Source organism: Coturnix japonica, chromosome 17 (assembly GCF_054131305.1).
Source record: "Coturnix japonica strain WE chromosome 17, WE-NBRP24, whole genome shotgun sequence".
Classification (NCBI taxonomy): Eukaryota; Metazoa; Chordata; class Aves; order Galliformes; family Phasianidae; genus Coturnix; species Coturnix japonica.
Genome location: NC_140679.1, coordinates 13,069,462 through 13,094,156, shown reverse-complemented (window position 1 = coordinate 13,094,156; position 24,695 = coordinate 13,069,462). Strand labels below are relative to the sequence as shown.

Below are 24,695 nucleotides of genomic sequence, written 5' to 3'. Positions count from 1 at the left end.
TGGATGCTGAAAATAGCAGGCTGGCTTTCTAACTCAAGGCCCAGCACTACGCTCGGAGGGCAGGGAAGTATTTGGGAGGTGTTGGAGCAGGTGCTGAGTGTCGGATGCTTTAAAGCCTCTTGCCCAAGTGCTCCAGAGATCAGCACTGCTGCACAGAGCTGCGGGTGCCCCATCCCTTGCTCCCCAGCCCCCTTCCCAAATGAGTTCTCCATCACAACAGGCAGGATCCAGCCCAACCAGGCCACCCTCCGCCCACCCCATCCACCTCCATAGAGCAGAAAGGTGGAAGGAAGCCAGAACAACCCCCTACCCCAACAAAACGACACCAAGAAAGAACTAGAACAAAGAACTGTTTAATTGCTTAACCCTTTCTCTTCCAGGGACCAGAGAAACAAGTTTTCTGCTCCTTCTAATGAGGGCAGTAAGGCTTGTGTGTTACCTCTACGACCGCAGGGGCAAAGTTTACGAGATGATCATCTTTAGTACTCGAAAAGGCTACAAATAATGGTCATTGCAACACTAAGAGAATCCTAGAGTCTCCTTACAGAGAGTCCATCGCTAGAATACAAAAATAAAGGAGGCATCCCTGTATATCCCAGGCTAGAAAGAGTTAACCAGAAAGAGCAGGAAGAAGCTTTCCCGAAGAGGGGGTCGAAGTAAACAGCAGAGGTCAATAAAGCAACATCTTCTCCCTACTTCCCCAGCATGTTGGTTTTTTTTCCTTCACCAATAAATACAAATTCCTCATTAACAAGCGACCAAGCAGGCGATCTGCCTGCAACAGGGGGGAAAAGGGGCTACAGGCAGAAAGATTTTGCTCTCCCCTTCTCTCCCATTATTATTTATCTGTTTTAATCAAAGCAGCCATTAAGAAAAAGCAATCCACTGCAGAGGCAGGGAATCTTATCGCTCTCACACTGCAACCGGCAGGTAAAAAAAGAGCTGCGCTGTCTCACAAAGGTAAAAACAACAGAAAAATAGCTGCCACAGCAAAAGGGGAACGGGGAGGGACGGGTCTGTTCTTTTCAGAGCTTTCCTTCTCAGTCCCTGTTTCAAAATCAAGGCTGGAGACATTGCCTGCCGAAAGCTGGGGGGGTGAAAATAAAGAGTGTGATAATTGGGGTGGGGGAAAGCCTGAAGCGAAAAAGAAAAGGCCAGACCACATCAAAAAGACACTCAAGTGAGAAGAATTTTCTGCTGCCTCTGGGTTTTGAAAAGCACTGAGTGCCAGGGCACACCTGGGGTGGGGGAAGTGAGTAAGCAGCCAAACAGGTAAACTGAGTAACAAGTTGTATCTACTGCACTGGAACTGCTTGAAAAGAAGCAGACGTGCCCTCAGCAGCCAAGTGGCAGCGACCATCCGTCCCAGGAGAGGAGATGGAGGGTGAGCCTGATTGAACTGAAAAACAGAAGTCTGCCATCCCAGCTCAGCAGAGCACGAGGGCAGCCAGTTGTTTCCTGGTGGTAAGGGGCACGCTCCCACAAGACCAGGGCTTGCCAAGGTTCTGCTTCAGCCACACGTGACAGAGCAGATGGACATCTTTGTCTGAGGGTAGAGATCAGATCCCAGTTAGCTTCACTGCAACCGCAAGGAGAGAGTGGGGGGAGGTATCTCTCTGCAAGGAACAGCAAGCATCCTTTGAGAGATGCTGCCAGCTATGAGACTGTGACCTCCTTCCCTCCTGCACAAGGCTCACTCATCTCATAAAGACTGTTCTGGAAGGGAGAAAAAGCCAGTTACCTTGATCAGTCAGCAGTGTGCAGTCTCTCTCATCAACGCCTGGCAGCCAGAAGCAGCCAGAGGAGGAAAGGGAGGCCTCTCATCCTTCCACAGCAGGAACAGGAAGACCAGGGATTGCACCACATGGAAGAACAGCCCTAATGCAGCACACACACATGCTCACATACTCCCAGACACACATCTCACCCCTGGGACCAAGGCTAGCATGGTCAGACCTTCAGCAGTAAGAGACACAAGACAGCGCAGAGCAGTTAAGATCTCCAGGGGCTCTTTGGTCTTAGTTGATAGTCCTAGAAAAAAAAAAGCAACCTCTTCAGATTCGGTTGTAGCACAGCTGTGTAAGATCTATTTGATATTTAGTGTTTGGCAACTGCAGGAGGGGAAAACAGAGCTGCGTGTTACATGAGAAAGTAAGGAATGGAAGTACAGTGCTGCATTTCTAGGCGTACTCCTGGCCTCGCAGCCAGAGCCAGTGTGTGGAGAATGGGAAGAGGAAGGAGGTTTTCCTGAGAGGACCATTAGTCCATCAGATGTTACACCAGCGAGGCAGAGCAGGCCCAGCCTGGCCAAGACAGAGCAGCCAACTGCATAGAAATGCTGCTGTCTACAGCTCAGAGCATTGGGTGCAACATGTACGTGATGGCAACGTTCTCAGCTCCAACACTGGTGACGAAGAGAGTAGTAGAAGGTGAACACAGCTACACACGTTCCAGGCAATAGAGAGAAGCTCTGCGACAGTGCTGTTACCAGCCCCTTTCCTCAGCAGCTTTAGCTGCACAAGTCCTGGGCTCTGACCAGACCTGCTCCCATCACTGTCACCTTTCTCCACAGGTTCATAGACCACAGAAGAAAGTATCAGAGCTGGGCAAACACATCCTGCCCTGCTGAGCTGCCCTCGCTGATTCATCAACTAAGATGGATGCCCAGGGACAAGACAGGCAATATCCAGTCCTTAACACAACACAGCCATGTATGATGGCAACGCATTAGAGATGGAAGCCAGAAGACAGACATTAAGTGTCAAAACAGGTGTTTCGTGGCCAACAACCCTAAACCAGGGGCCTCTAGACAGACTGGTAGCATAAGAGCAGAGTCAGGCTTTCAAGACCAAGATCACTGCAGTAAATTCATTCCATAACCCCTGCGCTAGGTTTGCATTTTATTCTGCAGTTTAACATCACTTCTGCAAATGCACGAATGCAGGCAACACTGCTCTGTATCAGGTCAGACAGCAGCTCTGGAGATAGTCACCAGCTTACATTGCTTACGGACAACTCGAAGATCCCTGCTGGGACTACGTTCCACTAAAGGCAAACCCCAGGCTGCACTGCCGTGCTGCTCAGCAGCGTGATGGGAGAAGGAGGAGGTGGTGGTAATGGTTTAAGGAGACGGCCGCTCCTGCCCCTGCCAGTTTGTCCTACTCTGTGCATAGTGCGATACAGTGCAGTCATTCATCAGAGAAAGTTCAGGACCAAGGAAACTAGGTTCCCTTTCAGCCAAACAATTAGAGGGAGGAGAGGCAGTTCTGTTTTAGCTGGGCCGGCACTGGACTTGCCCCTCTGAGCTGTCTTCATCATCTGAGCCTCCAGCCCCACCACTGGTCAGTCCTGTAATCCGGTACCCCATGTTCAGCAACATCACCTCCAGCGGGTCCGCATTCATTCGTCTCTGGTTAGCTTGGGAAGCACCTTCCATGTCTACTACCACACGGCCATTAAGGGTTTCACTCTGCAAGACAAGAAAGGAGGGAACTCAGCAAGACAGGGATAGGACCAAAGAGGGGCTGCTACAGCTGCTGCAACCATCAAGAGATCCCAGTAGGAAAGATGAGGTCTGTGTTACCTCTCGTGTCACCAAGACAGTCCTTACCTCTGGCCGGGGATTCCACAGTCGTACAACTGGGTCAATGCCACTGGTGGCCAGGAAGCAGTAACTGGGATGAGGCTGGAGACAATTCACAATCGACTCGTCTCCCTGCAGCACTCTAACGAGGTTGGTGGTTTCTTTCTCCCAGATGAAGAAGGAGCCGTCATCTGACCCACTGACTATGTACTGTGCATTGCTAGGGCAAAAGGAGCAGAGACTGGAGATCACAGCTCAGAGCCAAAGCCAGTCTCTAGCAGACATGAGAATCCCAGCTGGCTTCTATAATCAGTAGGCTGCTACCCTGATGCCTGTGGATCCAGATAAAGCTTCCTGCGTTGGTTCCCTCCATCCCCAGGATTCATGTTTCCAAACCCAGAATGGCTTTTCTGAAACACCAGCCCAACCGAGTCCTCTGTGGATCTGCTATGTACCCATTACTGGTGCAGCCACACAAGGATGAGAGCTTGTCACCTTTCTCAATCCTGCAAACCAGGGCTAGTGCCACTTAATGAACAGTCACTCAGGCCTGGCATGAGGCTTCATCCAATGGATGAGAACATTCTGCAGCTGCTCGTACACTTGTCCTGCATCCCTATTACGCTCTGCCAACGTACCTGCCAAAGAAATTGGCCTCTTTGATGTCTGTAGTAGTGTTACAGTGGCCGCAGTATCGGAATTTGTAGTCGTAGCTGCGCTCCCTCAGCACCATCTCATCCTCAGAGATGGAATCCTTGCGGCCTGTGGCTCTCAGCCGGATGGGGCCACCCCCTTTCTTGTCCTCAGCTGGAAGAAGAACAGATTTCCCTCATCACAATCTGGGGAGGAACACGTTCTGCACAACAGAAAGTTCATTCTGGAACAGCTCATCAGTTTCATCAAGGAAAGGGCTTAGAGCACGAGCTTCCTTCCATATTATCTCCTAGATACAAAAGACTACCATGTACTGTCCTCTCACTTACGAACAAACCAGGACCAGATACAAGGAAAAAAACAGGCAGTTCTTGTGCACAGTAACAACCTCTCCAAACTCAGAGCTTTACCTCATAGAGGCAGGTGAAGAAAACTCCTCATCAGTTCGTTACATTTTACAGTGACCTTGAAGAACCCCATGGAACAGCAGCACTCACCATTATCGCTTTTAGAGAAGAGGGCTGCGTTGATGTCTCTGTCCAATGCATCGCAGGCACTGCTGTGTGCTTGTTCTGGGAACTTCCCTTTAAAGTCATCCAGACACTCCAGTGCTTCCGCCACGTACTTGAGTTCAAAGAGACAGCGAGCAAGACGGAAATGGGCCTTCAGGTGGCATGGGTTCAAGGATATGGCCTTCAGGCAGTCCCTTAAAGCGTCATAATGGTCCCCATCCCTGAAGAAAAGGAAGGGGTGGGTTAGACAGCCCAGGCAGAAACACTATACACTCTGCACTGCCACCTCCCAGCCATTGCTTCGCTCCTAAGCTTGCTGTTTCCAGCACTCTCTGCAAGCAGACACACCACAAGCTCACATGTTAATGGCATTTGCTGTGTCCCAGGGGCACCATCTGACCGAGGCCAGCTTCTTGAATGCACCTCCATGCATAAACAGGCAGCCCTGCAAGTGACCACGCAGGCAAGCCTTGACCTGCCATTTTAAATCCTGCAGAACAGAGCTCACTGATACAACACATTTAGGGAAGTCCTTTGAAGATGGAGGATGCACAAGCCCTCTGGCCAAGCAGAGGCAAGGTCTGTGCTGCATGGTGAGCGGGGGCTGCTCAGAGCACAGCAGCTCACGCGTGCCCCTTTGTGGACGCTCAGCATGGCAGCACTTTTCCTGCCCACAGCCACTCACAGTCCATGGGGAGGAACTAAAGAACCACCAAGCTTCACAGTCCTGGTGGGTACGTATCTAAAGCAGCGGTCTTTTCCCACTTTTATGAGGGGAAAAAAGACAAAAAAAACTTGTAGTATGGGAGATAAGCATTGCAGCAGATTTGTAACGTAAGCAAATTGTTATGTCCTATTTAGTGTTACTGGTGCCCATGCCTGATATCCCAATGGTGGTAGAAGCACAGGCACCTCTGCTTGTGCTCTTGAGATCTGTATCTACCTTTGCAGCACTGCATGTGAAGCCAGGAGACCGAATGCACAGCAGCACACTGCTTTTATTCTACTAAGGAGGGAATGGAGTTTATTGTGGCGGGGCCATTCACTGCTTTACCACCCTCAAAAACCCCTCAAACTGAACTAGAGCCACAGACAACCCAACAAGCTGCTGAAAGCAACTTGGAGAGGGATGCAGCTGGCTCCTATGAGCAAGTGTTTGAAGGACAGTCTTGGAAGTGCTGCAGAGTATGCAGGGCATCTTAAGGAAGGTGAGCAAGGGGAGGTTAGGAAGTCAGAGCTTCCTTTTCCTGGATCTCTCCTGCTACTCAGAACGAGACAAAAGCAAGAGCTGCAGCCATCTGCAGGGCAGCACTATGGCTGCTCCTGCCCTGAACATGAAGGACACCTTAGAGATCTGGGGTTGTTCAGTGTGGGTCACAGTCCAATTGCTTCACTCTTCTCCTCGGTGACATCCCAGCCTTCCTCTGCCATTTACTAGTAGCTGTTCCTAGCAGAAAAACACATCTCTGCACCTGAGAAGGTATCAGCTCAGCACTATTTGCATTCTAATCACTGCACACCACAGAAACCCTTTGTGAATACATTTTCACATCATCCTGCTACTGAAAACTGTAGCAAGCGCCAGCTGACAAGGAAAAAGGTTCAGATCTGTCAACAAACTTTGGGAGGAAAAAAGACACCTATAAGAAAAACACCATTCGCTAAGATCAGCACTAAGCTCCTGCCTTCCATCCCTTAACTCCAACCTACTGTTATTCTCCCTAGGAACATGGAGGTCTTTTTGAGGCATATCCCAAATCTCTGCTATTGCAAACCAGCCAGCAGGCCAGTTAGCAGCAGTCACAACAACTGCTGGCTGCTCTTTATCTTGGCAAGGAGATGGGAAAATTCAAACCAGGGACTTCCTCCTTGTAAAGCAAATGTAGATGAAGGACCTCGGTTATTTTAAGTATGTTAATAGCGAGCCACACTACTCAGTCTTTCTCTGCTCAAGGGGACAGATATTAAAACAACTCAGCTGTGCCTTGCAGATGCAGCTCTGGCTATTGGTCAGAAAGGACATTACCCACTGCAGAGGCTAACAGTGTGTTTTACAACAATCGAGACAGAACCTCTCCCAGACTCTGAGGCACCAGCTGCCACCTTGCCTAATCCCTCAGAGAGGTCTGCATCCAGCTGAGAGGAACGTGGGTTTGCTGGGGTAACTTGGGAACAACCAGTAGCGTCTCCAACTCCTGGGTCAAGCAGCAACCAAAGCAACTCCAGGCAGTCCTACAACAATCTGATATCGTAACACATAATATATAAAGTAACCATTACCTCACCTGTTGAGAGCAAGTTTACAGACATACTCTAACACAGAGCAGAGCTATCAAAAGAAACATCATCACTCTGCGAGACATTCCTAATGCTGATGTTCAGAAGTGGGTTTTTGGTTTCCTTTTAAACAGGAAAGGAACAGAACATTACTCATCATACCAGAGGGCTAAATGACGAGTTACTACCAGGTGTGCTTACCTGCACAGTATCTGTGGCCAAATTTCTCAAGCACACATTGCTGTACAATCTCCTTGTTCTGTGCCAGAAGCAATGCACACTTAAGGCTGGATCCAATAACCCGACGCATAAAGAAGCCTGGTGCTTCCCAGCAGATAGCACAGCATTTGTGGTACTTGGAAATCAAACACCAGCACTGCCTGCAGCACTAAGCATTGCTATTCCATGTCCCACACAGCTCTGCTTACTTACCACTTGCGCTTCATGTAGGCAGCAGCTCTGTTTCCATACAGCATTGCATTGTTGGGGGCTTTCTGAACTGCTTTGCTGTACAGTTGGATGGCTTGAGTCCACAGCTGGCAAGCAAAGGCCTCATTGGCTTGCTGCTTGATTCTCTCCAGGTATGGAGGCAACTCCACCTGGGGACTGAAGGAAGAAAGTAATACAGGTAAGCCTCACCTGCTAATGCTCCAGCCCAGTTAAATACCTGAAGTGTTTTGTTCTAGCTTGGCAGATGCCAGCAAGCATGACCTCACACTGCAAGTTTCCAAGACCCTGCACCCAAATAACTTGAAATCAGGAGAAAGGCTCCTTTTTGACAATCCTTTGATGGTTTTTCTTCATATACAGAAACAGACTCGAAACTTAACAGTGGGTATTTCAAGTGTCTCATTCTTCAGACTTCACAGACACATCTTTGCTTTGACTGCTTTATATATATGCATGTCCAAACTTCCTTCAGCAGTGTATAACAGATTGCAAATTCAGAAGGAAACCAAGCATCTGAGTCCACAGGGCTGCACAAGGCCCATGCTCAGCAAAGCGAAAAGAGCATCTCTGCTGCTGTAGTGGAGGGGCCATCTAGAGGAAGCAAGCTGAAAGCATTCAACAAAGTGACTTTGGTAGAACCTAGACGGTCCATATATGGTATCAAGCAACTGTGCCTTGACTCTTAACCGCATCTCATCTGCTAGAGGAAAACCAGTCAGCAAGATGTGCTGCATGTCTGCTTCTGCTACGCCCCAACCGCACCTAACGGGCAAAAAAACCAGCAGGGGTGGTAAGAAGGAGGAATGCTCCATCTATTCCTAGCTCATGTGCAGACTGCAAGAGCGAGAACACCACTGTGGTTACTGTAAAGCCATTGTCAGCTGCAGTTTGCAGCATGTTGGGGACAAAAAATAAAAACCAGCCAAAGGAAGCAAAGCTCTTTCAGCCTGACAGCCACTCCCATGTATCTGACCACAGTTCCTGTCAGTCAGGAAGTAAGATTGCTCAGGACAGCTAAGAACACCTTGCTTTCAGGCTCAGAAAGGCATTCTTCAGTTCTGTCTGCAGTAATTCTTCACAAGAGGCGATGAATTCTAGTAGACCATGCTTCTCCTACAATGCTACAGCCTGATTTGATTCCTGTTCTTTGCCCAAACACCAGGAGCAAATACAGCCCCTAAGACAGAGACTGCCTGACAATCAAGCCAACAAAGCAAGTGGGTTTGCACTTCACACCTTGTTTAGGAGCACCTAGCCCTGCAAAAAGGAAGAGGATGCGACCTCACACTTTCATTTAGGTAGATCTATTGCCTTACCTCACGTGTGCTCTTCCCTCTGACAGGCGGAAGCCATTGCTGTGGAGATGGATGCCATTCGACACTCCATTGGTAGAGGTTTTCCCATTCTGCACTTCTAAAGGTTAGGAAAGAAAAGATACAAACATGCCACTCATCAACTTGGATTATACAGATTAATCCCTGAAACTCTGGGGTTTAATTTTACAGCACGGCTGAACCAATGCCACAGCACCATTCAGAGCAGAACAGGCTTCACAATTCCACACATCCCTGTCTTCCAGCTGCTTGGATTTGATTTGTCCTCTTATATCTACCACCAAATCTCTGCCTCTTCAGAGGCTGGGAAACTGAGGACACCATCCAACTGCTCAGTGGAACAGCTCAGAGCTCTCAGTATGCAGAGACGTGCATGCACATGAAGTACACGTGCTGCCTTCTCACAGTCCTTGCCTGAACTTTCTGTACCCAAAAGGGTGGAGCAATTGTTGAAACCATACCACTACAAACCTGTTCAAACTTTTTCCTGCCATGTAAAGTATGACTTCGCCAGATACCACAGCACAGATCACCCGCAGGCATTCAGGACAGAAGAACAGCAAGCAGGGCATCTGTTTGCTACCAGGATGTGAGTGGTAGATTAAGGCCCAAGGCGAGCTGAGTACACAGACTGAACCCTGAGAGCAGAGCTGGGCAGGGAACACTCCCTGATAAGAGAGAGTCGGCCTCTGCCCCAGGGACAGAGCACTAGATGTTCACTGCGTAGCGCCTGCAGGGTCTGTGTACCAACAGGCCCTGTAAGAAACAGGGCAGGGAATAAAAAGGCTCTTGGATTTACTTATTTGTCAAGTAAATGGCTTTTTGAACCAACTAGCTTACCAGCAGGAGGGAGATTAATGCCAGGCCACATTCTTAGACCAGGAAAGAGATTGTTCTGTCTCCTTCCTAATGGGTGCTTAAAGGGATAACAGCTGCATTCTACATTTTATATAAAATCAAATAAAAACACTGCACCATTTTTTATGTGTCTGCATAAAAAGTTTTTCCCCCTTAGTTAAAGGCAAGGCACTAAGACTTCAATCACTCTACAAAGTCTGCCTTACTCTTTAGGTACAGCTTTAAGAGTTCTCAGTGCACACACACCAACAATTCTCAGCAGCTTTCTCCCCTCCAGACACACGTTTCCACAGAGTTTTGTCACCATGTGTAAGAGTTTTAGAGCTCAGAGTACAAGCTGCAATGCAGATACAGCCCACCAACAGCCATGCCCTACTTCCTTTCCTTCCTGCCTGCCCAAATGAGGGCTGCACAGTACACGGTTGCACTCTGCCTTCCACTTAATTCATGACAGCATCACACTTACCCCCTGAAGTATGGCATTTCTTTGGGAGGAGGAAAGTGTACGGCCGCTGTTTGTATGTGAGATCAAACAAATAGACCTAAGAAAAGAAGAAAGCAGGTGACAACAAAGTCAGTGATACACGGATGCTCAAGGGACAGAAATAAAACAAAGCTAAATGGTTTCACATTGGTGTTAGTAACATTGCCTATCTTCTATCCTGTTTATAGACGTGTGCCCATAAAATAATGGCAGTGCCAGTGTCTTGCTGCATTCCAGCACTGCATTTATAAAGGACACCACTGAGAAACAGGAGCCTTGTCTTCTTCACAAGGTTCAAACCAACCCATTCACAAAGTTCAAACAAGAAGATATTTTAACCATTTAATTAACACAGTGATCACAAACAAACCAAACACGTACGGGCAGGTAAGCAACAGTCCACCAGAGCTTGGGTCAATGGTGAGCCAACAAACAACACTGCACGTGAAGCTTCCTGCCAAACTCATCCCTACTTCTTACCTGCTCCCCTCCCATGTTGACTAAGAGCTCGGTGCCATCAGGACTGAAGGTGACATACGTAGCTACAAGAACCCTCAGCCGGTTGTTGTAGTCTGGAAGCTTCACTGGAAGGTGTCCTGCAAAGGGAAGAGGTCCACAGGATTAGAGTAACTCAGAACTGTTGTCTTTGTCCTACACCAGCCCCATGCTTTTACAAGAAGTTGTTAGGAGAGCAAGAGCATAAAGCACACACAGCAAGTGATCTTCCATTTCCTATCACTGCCTGCTGAACTGGAAACCCAAACACTCAGATGTACGAAGCTGCCTTTTCATGTGCTGCATGTGCTATTTCTGCAAGGCTATTTCCATGAAATAGGGAAGACCAGATTTCAGCTAGCTTGCTAACTGAAGTCTGCAGAACCCAGCACATCCTGGTTTTATGGATTCATTAAGGATTTAGCTTCTGCGATTTGTGGCCAGCCACGAACAAACAGCTCCATTTCTGACTGTCCAATCAGGTTTCCTTAATAAAGCCCTTAGCACAATCAGACCAAGGCTCCTAAATATTCAGCTCACACAAGGGTTCTTTTGCTTCAGACAGCAGATGTGTTGCATGACCAATTCAGGGGACCTACGAAATCCTCTAGTGGGACTCATCAGAAGCAAAGCTGTCAGCACTGGTCTGTTGGACGTGTTGGTCTAAGATATTAATAAAAAAAACCAACAACCTACAGACATTTTGGGGAAAAATCATATACAATGAGCACTGGAGAAGAATGCCTTCACACTGCCCAGACAACACATTCCTGACTCCTCAGCTGCAGGATGAAGACAAACCACTTCTGTGCCAGGAAGACTTTAAACAGCACCCTCGCTGGAACCAGTTCCAGAAGGATGTCTAGACTCCTCAGGTTATCCAGTCCTCGACTTTGCAATAAAACTGACAAAAAGACACTGAAGACATTTATGCTAGACAAAGAGGAAGGCCAGCTCACCAACACACATCGCTGCCAAGTTGGGGAAAGCAGGCTGGTAGTATAAGCAAGAATTCACAGCACAGAAGCAAAATAATCTGCAATTCTGTACAACATCCCTCGATTAGAGAAGCGCTCTTTCAAGCAGTGGTTCCTTGTGTGATGAGTAGAAGTCAGGCATTAATCTAAAGCCCCATCAGTCTCCCCCAGTACCTGCCACGTAGTACTGTGCTGCGCCATCCGGGAGAGGCTTCTGCCGGTCGCAGAACGTGTGCACTCCAGCTGAAGGACACTGCTTCATGCTTTTTCTAGCCAGAAAGAAGACCAGTGTTAGAATCACGGCATTCAAGCTGGAAGCCTGAGCCCTGCTGACACTTTCTGTTCATACATAAGCAGAAGCCCTCACAATCAGACCTGCCTCACACCACCCCACGTACTTGCTTGGATGAAAAAGACTCTGGGTGATAGAAAAGACTGAGTAAAACAGCAGTGAGACTAGTGTGAGAGAGATCCCTGCAGCTCCTCCTCCCCGCCAAAGCCTTGCACAGATTTCTGTACCACTCAAGTCAAAAGCCAGCTGCTGTTACCTGTGGTTGTGGATCATGCGTATGTCATAGAGCCGCACAAAGGGTCCGCTTGCCCCTACTGCTAAGTAGTTGTTATCTTGGGGGTTGACTGTGAGGCATTTGGCTTCCACCAGCTGCCCGCAGTACTCTGTCAGGTCTATCAGGACTTCTGAACGCTTGCTGTTCTCTCGTAGATCATACTGCCTGCAAATGGAGGACAGAGTCAGGCAATCTGTGCCAACAGAGAACGACAACAGCAGGAAGAGGAGTGTAGCTTTCCATGGTGACCAAGCTGAAGGCCTCTCAAATCACCACAGTGGCGTTACCTGCCTTCCTCCTTTCCATTTGATGCAGCTATTCCTTCCCTGGGCTCACTTTCAGAGGAAAACACACCAGCTGGGTACCATATTTATCAAATGCATCTACATTTCAAGATGATTCCTTTCAGTTTCAGGATAGAGAGATGAGCTGGAGCTCATAGTATTCAAACTGTCTGCCTTTCAATTTATGCCTAGTACACACTGCAGTGGATTATTATCCATTTCATTTCAGGGCAGAATGAGTTCTGTACCTGATTAGCCCATCTTCTGCTGCGCTCCAGAAGGTGTTGGGCCACATGGGAGCTGTGGCAATCCGCTTAACTCTGTTGGTGTGATCTCCAAACATGTGGATGGTCTCCTTGACAGTCAAGTCATGGACATGCACCTTGGAATCTGCAGCTCCTGTGATGAGGATCCGATCCCCTGAATGTGGCAAGAACTGGGGAAGACAGGTGTGACATTCAAACTATATTCCACATACGCTGCTATGCACTTTCAAGAGTCCCCACTGACAGTAACACACAAAATGGTTTCTCCATCACATATCTTTAGTTCCTGATTAGCTCCAACCATTCCCTCTGACTTCACAGAGGTAAGGAGCCAAGTTAAGGAGCTGCGTGAACTGAGAGCACAAATTAAGAAGCACAGGTACCAGATACAATGCCATTTTTCCTCACATTAGAATTATTAAATGACTGGGGACAGGGGAATGGATTGCCTGCATTACAGTGCTTCCCAGCAGCTTTTAAATAGCCCATTCTCTTACCCAACTAGTCCTCCTTACCACATACCTTGACAGAAAAGATGTTTGCTGTATGTCCTGTGTGCATAGAAAGGAGTTTCTTGTGGTGCAGAGGATCCCAGACAATGGTATGCTGGTCATCTGAGCCAGAGGCCAACAAGCTAAAAGAAAGAGAAAAGAAGGGTGCATCCCATATTCTTCTGTTCTGGGCTGCGATCAGTTCCTAAGACTGGTCTGAGCACAGGCAATCACTAAGTTAATCCAGCTCTGAGAAACCCCCTCTTCCTCCCTCTTTTCACAGCTATGTTTGCTTTATGCTTCCCACATACCAGCCATCTCAGGAAGCTAAACCAGCCAAATAGCAGTTCCACAGAAAATAAAGCAAGGTTGGCTTTTCATCTTCATTTAGCATCTTAGCTCACCACAGGTTCAGATGTCACAGCAGAAACACCAGGAGCATTTGGTCAACAATGAAACACAGTGCCTCTGTGTTCATTATCAGCCTGGCTGCATTAAGTGCTCCTACAGCATGGCAGAACTCAAGCCAAGCTATTCATCCCCGGACTTTGGATGTGCCCAAGCAGTCCCAAGGCAGGGCTCACGTAGTGACTCATGGGCTGCTTTTTAAGCACAGGGTGTGGCAGCAATATTACAAGGCATTTGTACATCTATCCGTGCCTTATGCATCTATCTTCTGGTGAAGCAAAAGAATCTGACATCTGCACCCTGGGTTGTCTTAAACTCATTTTCTTGGAGGCAGAGCTCTCACAAGCACATGAAATTTCCACTGGTAAATAATTCTGAAGACTATCAGACAGCAGGCTGGGGTTTTATAAGAGGGATGTCAGGAAATACAGGCTCTTCCTTCCATCCAGTTATTTCTCATGCAGATACTCTTTATTCCACTCAGCTGAGTGTTGCCCTAAAAGTGCAGGGAGGGGCAAATGCTCTGCCTCCTTTCCTGATGTATCTGCTCCCAGCAGCAGCCTTTACCAGCACAGTGAACAGCGTAGGGAAACATCACTTCTCAATGGCTGGACAAATCCTAAAGATCCATTATAATCTATAACACCACTTAAGAGCGGAAAAGCAGCCTTCAATCTCCCCATTTTAGTCTGACCATCTCCCAGACTAAGGGGACACTTCCAATAATGTACAGATATAGCGAATAAGATTCAGCTTCTCTGATGCGTGAACTCCAAAACAGATCAAAACTTGGAGCCTGAGCCTCCATCCATTTCACCAGGAATGGGAAGCAGATGTTCATGGTAACAGGACCTACATTCAACTCCTGGGAGAACCTGTGCTGTCAGATCCCCCCCCCCAAACAAGTCACATACTTACTCTCCTTTTTCGTTCCATTCTAGACAGTTGACACATCCAGAGTGACCCTGAGCAAAAAAAGGGAAGACAGAATTACACAAACTTCAGAGCTGCTCCACAGCAACACGTAACTTCTTCTGACACACTCAACCTTCAATTCCAGCCCTGCTAAAGAACACCCACATGAGCACCTCTGGAAAGGACAGACTTGCTACAAGCAGCTGGAGAAGAAAAGGCAAAATGAAACAAAAGAAACAACACAGCATTGAATAGAATGGCAGTTCAGTCTGAGAGGCTGCTGCTTATATCCTGCTGTATGCACAGAAAGGTGACTTTGCTTCAACAGCCCTTGGCTAGGCTGACAAATTACACATGCAGGTTCTCTGGGATTGCAAGGAAAATGCACTTTTGATAACTCTCTGAGAAGCACCTTGCTGCTGGGTGACTGCATCATACATCTTCAGCCAAATTAGCTCACAACTGCAACAGGAAAGACTCAAAGAGCACCAAGTAGCATTTGATACCAAAGCTGTGGTTGAAAAGGGAGACTGAAGAATTCTTTCCTCCCCCAAATCAAGACAACTCTAAGATCTGTGTCAGGCTGCAAACCCATCCTTTAGACAGCACTATGCTTCAGCAGCTGACAGCTGCCCACTCCACACACCTCTGCTGGGGTTAGCTGATGCACACCAGCTGAAGGCTCTTGCAGATGCATTAGGTAATGCAGAATCAAACAAGATTGTACAGAGCTGTTCCTGGTTTTAATACAGTTTAAAGGACTAGGCAGTCAGCATCCCTCTCTCACACAAGGGAGAATTCCATACACTCCAGCACGCTGTGCTTTCACTAGTAAACTGAACAAGTAGCTCTATTTGCTTCCTGGATGCTGCCCACTTACCTGCAATTCTGCTTCTAGGCCCAGGCGTCGAATGAACGGATCAGTGACGTGATAGTGCCGCTCAAAGCCCAGCGCACCGCGCTCCTGCATGAGGCAAAGGAGTGTTACACTGATCACAGCAAGCAATATAGTCATTATTATTATTATTATTATTGATTTATGAGAAAAGATTCAAGCATGGTACAGATCAAGGTGGGGCTCTGCCAGGTATTGGGGCGTCCATAGCACTGAGACATGTCCTGTTGTAGGAAGACATCACTCACATCACCAGGCACGTTGTTTGGAATCCTTGTACCTGGAGCGGTTGGAAATGACGTCTATTGAATTGCCAGCAAGATGAGAATTGAAGGTGCCCACACCAAGACAAAGCTGAACACTTCATGCCAGAAATGGAAGATAAAGAGGTTGCCCATCTCAAACCCTTGGCAACCGTTCCAAAACCAACAGACTCCTGAGTCCACAGCACTGGATTATTGCTGCTGAGAAGTCTGTCATCACACAGGATCCGTCCTGAAGCACAAAACATCACTTTGCAACCTGAGTCAAGCCCTTGTAACCTCAGCAATTCCATGTCATCCTCACTGCTCATCAAGTCTACCACCACCAATGGGAAATGTACTGGGGAATGTCACCAGACAGCACCTGAGATGGTTGATTTCATCAGAAACGGGGCAGGAGCACAGAGCTGCAGCACCACAGCACTGCCTGTTCTATTGGGAAGAGAACAGCTGCCACAGAACTGCGTCAGTACAAATGAAGGTGAGGAAAAGCAGGACAGTTGTTTCCCCTGTGATCTCCCAGAGTTTGCAGATGCGTTAGCAGATGGCTTCAATGAAAGAAGGCCAACCACAGAGGCAGAGAAAAGGGAACGCAAGTCATATTTGGGATGGAACACTTAAGATGTGAGGACAGCTTCCCTCCCAGCACCCAACTCAGCCTCAGTCCCCCCATGAGATGCTGTAGTCAGGTGAAGATGACCTACTCCTTACTTATCACCATCTACAGCTGACAACACTGATGTCAAAGCTTGTACTTATGGTGCTGGGAACACGTTAGTAGTTGTAGAGTGGACACAAAGAACGAGTGTGATACGTGGCAGCTCTGCAGATCACTGCTAATAATGAGCTCCACTCACCGCCCCAAAATGGAGATAAGCATAAGGATACTGGAAACAAACAAACTAATAAACTCACACGGGCTTTTGTAGTAACTTCCATGACAAACTTCAAACCCCCAGACGTATTTTGAAGGACAGCATTCCCAAAACACTCCCAGGTCCAGTGCGAGGTGCTGCAGTTATAATTGCCTTGCTATTGTAACCTCAGGAGCTTTGTGAGCTCTGTGCAGTCGGATATTGCTTTTTCTACAAGGAACTGTCAGACTTAGCAACCTTCCCAAGGTCACACATGAAAGTCTTGCAGAGCAGTCGGTGTGAAGAAGTCCCAGGCTAACACTGCAAGCACAGAACCATCCCTTCCTCGTTAAGCAGCGGAATATATCTTTGCACGTGGATTAAATTACAGGCTTATCATGCAACGTTTGGTACCAAACTGCACAGCGAAGCGGGGGCTGCAAGCTCCTGGTGCCTCGTTCCAGTCCATTTTCATGAATGCTGATTACCAGAAAAGCTGCAAACGCTTTAAGGCCTCCCAGTTTGAGCAATAATTGCCTATTGTGTCTGCTGTAGCTGGTCCTTTCACGTTAGGAGATATTTCACTAACGCAGCCATCAGATGACTGATCTGACCACAGCTGAAGTTTTTTCCTACACAAAGGAAGCAAACACACCACTCCTTTAAAGCAAAAGAAAGGCAGCAAGCGAGGGAGACAGAGATAGAGAGAGATCATTAGCCTTACTACAGTCAGAAAACACCTTTGATGGCAAGATCACACAAAAAGAACACAAAGAAGTAGGCGAAAAACTCATGAGGGAAGCTAGCTAAGGGTCCTTTGTGTTGCTCAAACACAAGTAGCCAGGTCTCTCTCTTCAGTGCCGCACTCTAAAGGAAATGATCTGCCCATGTTGAGCCAGTTTGGTGTGCTCCTTCTAGGGAGAAGAACCATATCCTCATTATGCCACACTGTGCCCCAGTGCCTCATTAAGGAGGATGACAGGCCTCGTACATTTGTTCTGTTAAGCTTCTTATGCGGCTTATCAATATGCAAGTAGCAGAGATCCCTTCAGAGCTGAAGGCAACACGGGTGCTTCACAACCCGGCAACAGCACTGACTGCTGCGTGCTCTGCACCCAGCCCAAGGAACACAGCTCACACACACCTTGATCTGCCTGTGGATGATGTCTCGAGTTATGTTTGCTTTCGCCATCCTCTTGCAATGGGGTGGGTGAGGAGAAGTTACTGGAAGAGCCGCTGTGCAGCCGAGCATGCCAACAGAGCGAAGATCCACACTACGGGCATTTAATTACCTGCAGAACAAAACAGGGAGGGGATAAAGACAGGCAGACAAACATATCAGGTCACTCATATACAACAACAGACGGTATCGAGCACTTCCTTGCCCTCCCTGAAACCAGCAGTGGCCAAGAACTGAAGCTTTCAGTGTACAGACTGTTGGAGAAACTCAAGGATGGGAAGAAACAACAGGACTGAGGAACACCCAGGTCAGGGGTCCCCTCTCTAGACTGAGCACAGCTCCAGCCTAGAAAAGCCACACTACGAGGCCTGCAAAGACCCTGTGTGTCCTCACCAGTTTCACAGCCTCTCCCACTTCTGCCCAGTTCCACTCATTCCGCCCTGAACTCACAAAGCTCTGCCATTTCTGGCAGCCTCTCCTCTCTGATTCGCTCCGTTCGATCACAGTAACTATTCTGGCGGAAATAATCAAACACAAGTGCTCCTTAGAAATCCTAACAGCTCATCATCAGGTGACAGCACCACCACAACACCCCATCAATAGAAAAGGGGTGATCTTTTTATATGGTGTAGCTGGGAGAAATTCGTGGTCTCCATGCTGTTCTGCCCTACATAAGCCAAGGGCTCTGAATTCTCTTTCAATGAGTGCTCACAAGCAGAACAAGCCAAAAATGCTCTTGAACAAGGAAATGCTGATTCATTGAAATGAGGTTTTTCCCAAGTGACAAACAGCCCTATGACCCTGCAGGAGCATCACTGTGCCCACAGACAGCAAAGGAATGGCACACGAGCAAAGCAACGGCCAGATCTTCTCATGGCAGCCCCCTAAGCAGCAATTTTAGAGCTCTCAAATATGACGTTGAAAATGGCAGAGCTGTTTGCAGACTGGCCCCATACACACACACAGGAAGAGACCTCATGTTTTAAGCATCCTTAGCATTATTCACTCCTGTGTTAAGTAATAGTTGCTCCACTCTCGGGCTTAATAGCAAGAGGCACCACTGTGAGTGCATTTCCTCATCAATATTGCACACTGATCCTTGTAGTGGGATGATGAGCTGTCAGATTTTGATACCTGCTATCTAGCTTGCCATGCAGGCTTAGAGTTGGGTTTGTTCTGTGTGTTCACAAAGACCAAGCCTACAAGGGGACAACAGCAGCAGCAATCAAGCTGCTCCCTTTCTCCTGCAGCCCAAGCCAAGGCAGAACCTGGAGCACAGTACTTTGCAGGGCAGGTGGATCCTGCTGCTTGCAGCACAGAGGTTAAATGGGAAACTGGGACAATCCAGCAGATTCTCGTGCCCAAGGCCAGCTTGCCACAACCACACCATGCAGAACAAGCTACGCTGCTGGATGCTAATGGCAGAACATGGTTTCCAGTCCCTTTCCTGCTAAGCTCTGCAAGCAGAAGCGGACTGCCAACTCAACAAGCAGCTCCACACCCAGGCAGGTTGCAGGGCTGAGCACTACCTGCAGTCTCCCACCTCTGTTTTCCACAGACACCTTTCCAGCCTGGATCCCACACTGGGCAGCCTCACATTGACCCTCTGGGATGCACAGGGCTTCCTCCACCTACAGACAACAGGGCAGCCACCTCCCCCCCCTCTGCAGCACAGCACACCGGTACTTGCTTACACCTGAGCTCCCCTCCTCCTCCACACAACCCATGGAACGCAGTGGCTGCACACAGAGCTTCCACAGGAACCTGTGAGCAGGGGCTGATGACAGTGAGCTGACTCTTTCCAGAGAGGCAAATGATCCATCAGCAGCACAAAGCACGGCATAAAGAGACTGGAGGGACAATATTCCAGTAGATCCCATTGCCTCCACCTTGCTGGATGCTTCCCACCCATGTGCTGCTAAAGAGGCTACAGCAAAACCACCAGCACAGCTTATCTGCTCTCTGTACGAGCAGCACAGTCAGAGGAAGATATGAGCATCAGCACAGCCCCAAAAACCACTGTCCCTTAAGACAGATGCCTTTGCTTTCCAATAGTCAGTGCTGCCACAGCGAGGGTGATTCTGAAGCACAGGTTTTGTGGCAGCACAGCACTGCTCTGCAGTCTGGTACCTCTCACAGTGTCTCTGGGATTCCAGTTGTGTTGTGGAGCATCCCAGCATCGCTCAGCAGGTCTCAGCATCAGAGCGACACGTCTCAGCTTGATTTCTTAGGAGGTAAAGGTGAACAAAGTCAGGGATGAAATCGGCCCTTTGGTTGACAAAGTGGAATGAGAGTTTTAAACAACATATCCAACTCAAAACTGACTTTAAACATGTTATAACCAAGGCCAGGCACCGCGTCTAACACACCTGAGATGCCAACACAAGCTTTCTAGTTTCTAATGGTCTCATTTGACCATCAAAAACAACTTATGAAAAGAGGGGATCAAGGTCCAATGGTGAGGAACAACTGGGGATAACTGTGCTGTCACTACCAGCCATGATCACACAAACAGATTCACTTTCCTGTGCCTCAGAGATCACACAAGCTCTACTGGTCCTATAACAGACGACTGCTGGAGCAACGTTTCACCATCCCCTTCCATCAGTGCCTCCATGCTCAGTCCCAGAGGCAACCTTCACTGTGCCAACCCCCCCCGGGATACCCCACTTCCAGCTCACCCACCCAACAGCCTTTCCTCCATAAGGGGGCCCGTCCCACCTGTGTTGAGTCTGACCCTCCTGCTCCAGCCATGTGAAGCTCCAGAGAACAAAAAACACCCCAATACTTTCGCAACACTTGGCCTCGAAAACATACAGTCAAAAATTAACGAGCCCCAGATTTCCGCAGGCTGCGATCCCAAGATCTGCTGGGCCCTATTTACACCACCAGCAGCCCCAGAGCCCTCTAAGCTCCTGGTAATGAGCTCTTCCAAAGACCAGTTGGCTCTTCTAATTTTCCTGAAACGCTCGCTCACATTCTAGGAACAAAGTGTCAACGTTCACAATGCAAACAATTCAGCTGCACTACTATTGACCTGTCCCCATGCAGCCAGAATGTGGGGGGGGCTGTTCTTTAGCTCCTTTCACAGCACCCCCCTGCACAGCCCAACCTCATTCAGCAACGCAATGACACAGGTTAACCTTCCAAATCCAAACCAAACGACCACTGCCCATCTGAAAACAGCAGCAACGCAGCATCTCCACCGAGCAGCTTCACGAGCAATGTCCTTCCGTACCCTCTGGATGAGCCCGGGTTTTTCAGTCTTCATGCTCAAGGTCATCAAAACAAAAAGCAGCACTTTGTGCACATCGAAGCTTTGCGGATACATGATTCATCCCAGAGGAAGATTCCTATGACCCTCCCCTTTAGCATCTATCAATTACTTCACGCATCCAAACGCCACCTGCAACCCAATCCCATGACCCGACAAGCTTCTTTAGACTCACAACTTACTTCCTCTATACCTTGACTTCCCAAGCGGCCACGGGTTAAATTAGAACATATGTATACAGATTGAATAGCAAACCTAGAGGAATGAGAGGAGGAGACAGCAGACAGCGAGTAAAGGGAAGGTTTTGCTCCAGCTGAAGGTGCTGCCAGGAGCAGCGAGCACTCAAGACAGACAGCACCGCACACACAGCCAACAGCAGAGGAGCTGCTTGCAGAGGAGCACAGGTAAGAGCTGAGACCTGATGGACCAGGAGTGGAGAGCAAACTTTCATTGCACTGCAGGGTGGGCTCTGCCCTGCCATGCACAGCAATGAAGGGATGCTGCAGGGCCTGCAGCCAGGCCAAGGGGGGGGAGCAGCAGTGGGGTGAAGGCCGCCCCACAGCACTTTAGTTTGAGGAGCAGGAGAAAGTTCCCACCTCGGGGAGGGAGAAGCACACAGAGGAGCTGGGGGGGTTAATGCCTTTGGGGGGATCAAGGCTGTGGGATTGAGGGGTGGGGTATAGGCCAAGAGCTGGGGGCAGGGAGCGGCTGCTGACAGCACAGAGCGACACAGAGCAACGAATGGAGGGAGGGGGGGGGCAGTGATAGGAGAGGAGCCGGGGGGGGGGCGGGTAACGCTGAGGGAGGGGCCGGGCCGGGCCCGTTACCTGTCAGGCCTCCCGGCCTAGCGGGCGCTGCAAGTTGTGAGGCTCCATCCCAAGGCAGCGGGCAGCCCCGGGGGCCCCGCAGGAGGCAGGAGCTGCGTCCCGGGCTCGGGGAGACTCGGGGGGGGGGGGCCCTGATGCTCAGCCCTGGCCGTGCCCCCCCGGCCCGTGCCCTGTTTACCCCCTCAGCTGGACGGGGCTCAGCAGCACCCCCCGCAGCCGCTCGCCCCGCTCAGCTCCGCGCATGCGCCACGCTAACTGCGCCACCGCCTCCCGGGTACCCGCAGCGATTTGGACGTCACGCAAACGGCGTAAATCGAGTTCGGGAATACTGCCCTTCCCGAACGACGACGCCGTGTGATTGACAGCTCGCTAAGCCAACCGGGAAAGGGGAGAGCGCTTAGGGCAGGGATCGACCAATCGGAGAAGGGAGGGGCGGGGTGTCGGGAGTTGTAGTGGCGGCGGGGCGCTGTGGGCCTGGCAGTCGGCGGCAGCGCTCGGAGCGGGTCATACGGCAGCTCCCACAGTAACAACGTTATTAGTGAGGGAAAAACACGAAGGAGCCGGGCGGTGGCGGTGTTGCCTCGGTGAGAAGAGCCCCGCTGCTCCCGCTGTTGTGTTAATAGCACAAAAAGGCCCTTTTTACACAGCAGACACGGTGTGGGGATGGAGGGATTCCCCACACGGCCAGGCCAGGCCGCAACCATCGGCCTCCACCTCAGAAGCCATTAATTTCTTATTAAGCTGCGGTCAGTTCTCACAGCACATCGTTCATTGCTGCCTTTGCGTCAGGCCGGGCTCTATTAATGAAACAAACAGCAATCGGGCTTTATCTTCCTCTCTCAGATGCCATCCATCCTGCCGGGGACACGGAGCTCCATGCAGAGCAATGCGGGCTGTGGATGCCCTTGACATGGAAACCGAGAGGAAAGTGGGGCAGAGGAGGCTGCAGAGCTGGAGACTGAGATAAACGACGGGGATGGGAGCTGAGGGGAACTGCTGCTCCTGAACCAGCTGCCTGCAGTCACACAGGGAGCTGGATGCACTGCAGGGAATGGAAACAAGGCATTGTCCTCACAGAGCCTATAAACACCTCAGGGAGCATCACCATGGTACAGGGCTGCTGGGCCTGCGGGCTGAAGAGAACAAGGGGTAAAACTGCCTGCAACACGTAAGGGAAAGCAAGTGAAGTGTGATAGAAGGCACTACTTAATGCAATGCTGGCAATATTAATGCTGGCAATAAACACAGAGCTCCCTCAGATCATCCAAAAAAGAAATGCAGGGTGTACAGACACATATATATATATATGCATATATGAAACTTTAGCAAAGTAATGAGAAAGTTAAGTTTACACCACATGCTGTACTGAAGGAGTTCACATGCACCAGCCTTGCTCTGTGAGAGAAGCTGCACGATGTGCTGCAGAGCTGGAGCTGGAGCAGGATTTGTTCGAATGGAGCAGCTGAAATGCAATGCAATGGCATGCGTGCTTTATTTCCCACTTTCCTGTGCTGGTAGATCAGGGAAAGCCAGCTGTGCATCCATTTTGCTCAGTCGTGTGTGAGTTGGAAGTGGGGGCAATGGGAACAAAGTGTAAACACGGAGCTGGTGCTGCTGAGTTGGTCATCATCTAATAAACACACAGATGAGAAAGAAAGGGCTGGCTTTAATAGAGAAATAGACTACAAGTGTATGAAAAGTCCTTTGTAGCCCATGTGTTCTTCAGCCTGCAAGGTCTGCAGTCCTGGCTTCTTTGTGAAGACCTCCAGCAAACGCTTTCCTCCTTCTCGTGTGTCTGTCTGGGTTTACCTCCCCACACAGCATAAATGAGGTTTGCCTTTTGATGAATAATGTCTGCTGGAAAATATTCAGATCAAAGGGACGATGGAAGAGCAGAGCTTTGCTGCAGACTCTATCAATAAGAGAACTGAATTCTGCACGGCTTTTGTGTCAACGCAACACCAGGCATGTACAGGGTCCTGCATTGGGCTGTGATGTGCTGTGTGGGCTTCCATAGCCTGGAGGAGGTGGGGTCAGAGCCAGCAGGTACCATTGCAAGGCTGCTTATAGGAAAGAGGGGAATGCAATTGAAGGGACGTGCTTGTCTTTCCAGGGAAGACATTGATGACGTTGGATATTGAGGCATATCTTATATCCACAGGGTGTGATTTTGCTCTCTGAGGTACAACAAGATCTGGTGCATTGTAACTTATATCATTTGCTTGCTTGGACATCTTTAAAGCTGTATTGCTCTTCCTTTGCAGGCTAAGCAGCTAAAGCCTTGTTATGCTGTTTGTGCAAGTTCCACGACTCACATCGAGCATCTCAGCTGGGCCATAGAACTGCAGGTAACCCTTTGTTTCAGGGCTGAAACAAAGCCCACCAGCGCTGGTGGATATTCAGATACATGAATATTAGTCAACATCACAGCACTGCAGTGTTGGCTGATTTACTCTGATTTACAGATTGAACTGGATGTCTCCAAGTCTTGATGGGGGAGAAGCAGGGATATCTTTCCTCTTTGTCATGAATTTGTACCAGTTTCTATCACTCCCAGGGTTCAGTTAAGCTGAAAGGCCTCTGTCAGCACGACGCAGCCAAGCAGCAAAGTAGCAAGCAGTCCATTTGATGCTGCATCATATAAGAGCTGTGTGCTGGGCTGCTCGTGCCAACCCACCACGAGTGCTGCTCAGTCCAGGCGTGAGGAGGTGGAAGAATCAGACCCCGTTATTTCAAGGCAACGCTGGACCAGTTTTAGCTTCTCTCAGCTGCTGATGGAAGAAAAGCAGGGCCAGTGTTTGCTCCTGAACAAGCGTGTGGTTGTGTGTGAGCTCCTGGTGCAGTCCTG

General features: G+C 49.2%; 1 protein-coding gene and 1 long non-coding RNA gene across 3 annotated transcripts; one reads left to right on the top strand and one right to left on the bottom strand.

Annotated features, from left to right (window-relative positions):
* Nucleotides 1-337: 337 nt before the first annotated feature.
* On the bottom strand, nucleotides 338-22,084 carry WDTC1 (WD and tetratricopeptide repeats 1). 2 transcript variants are annotated; one of them, XM_085518047.1, is made up of 17 exons: nucleotides 21,848-22,084; nucleotides 19,877-19,972; nucleotides 17,711-17,858; nucleotides 15,435-15,518; nucleotides 14,558-14,604; nucleotides 13,263-13,374; nucleotides 12,723-12,910; nucleotides 12,173-12,355; nucleotides 11,799-11,893; nucleotides 10,633-10,748; nucleotides 10,135-10,210; nucleotides 8,793-8,889; nucleotides 7,459-7,632; nucleotides 4,735-4,970; nucleotides 4,222-4,390; nucleotides 3,611-3,803; nucleotides 338-3,469 (listed from the first exon to the last, which is right to left on the bottom strand). In XM_085518047.1, exons 3-17 carry the CDS (start codon nucleotides 17,816-17,818, stop codon nucleotides 3,272-3,274), a joined length of 2,076 nt encoding a protein of 691 aa, XP_085374173.1. In that variant the 5' UTR covers nucleotides 17,819-17,858; nucleotides 19,877-19,972; nucleotides 21,848-22,084; the 3' UTR covers nucleotides 338-3,271. The 2 variants fall into 2 exon arrangements, with proteins under 2 accessions (XP_085374173.1, XP_015739102.1); XM_015883616.3 differs by lacking the exon at nucleotides 19,877-19,972.
* Nucleotides 21,212-23,504, top strand: LOC146758129 (uncharacterized). The gene is made up of 2 exons (XR_014935140.1): nucleotides 21,212-21,424; nucleotides 22,691-23,504. It is a non-coding gene; the product is annotated as an uncharacterized LOC146758129 (long non-coding RNA).
* The last annotated feature ends 1,191 nt before the right edge of the window (nucleotides 23,505-24,695 follow it).

Bases quoted from the DNA above. Each gene is read 5' to 3' on its own strand.
- WDTC1 (XM_085518047.1), bottom strand. From the start codon at position 17,818: ATGCTCGGCTGCACAGCGGCTCTTCCAGTAACTTCTCCTCACCCACCC. The intron at 14,605-15,434 runs GTAAGTGGGCAG...TTTTTTGCTCAG, and splicing joins GCCTAGAAGCAGAATTGCAG to GGTCACTCTGGATGTGTCAA. The intron at 4,391-4,734 runs GTGAGTGCTGCT...TTCTTCTTCCAG, and splicing joins CTTCTCTAAAAGCGATAATG to CTGAGGACAAGAAAGGGGGT.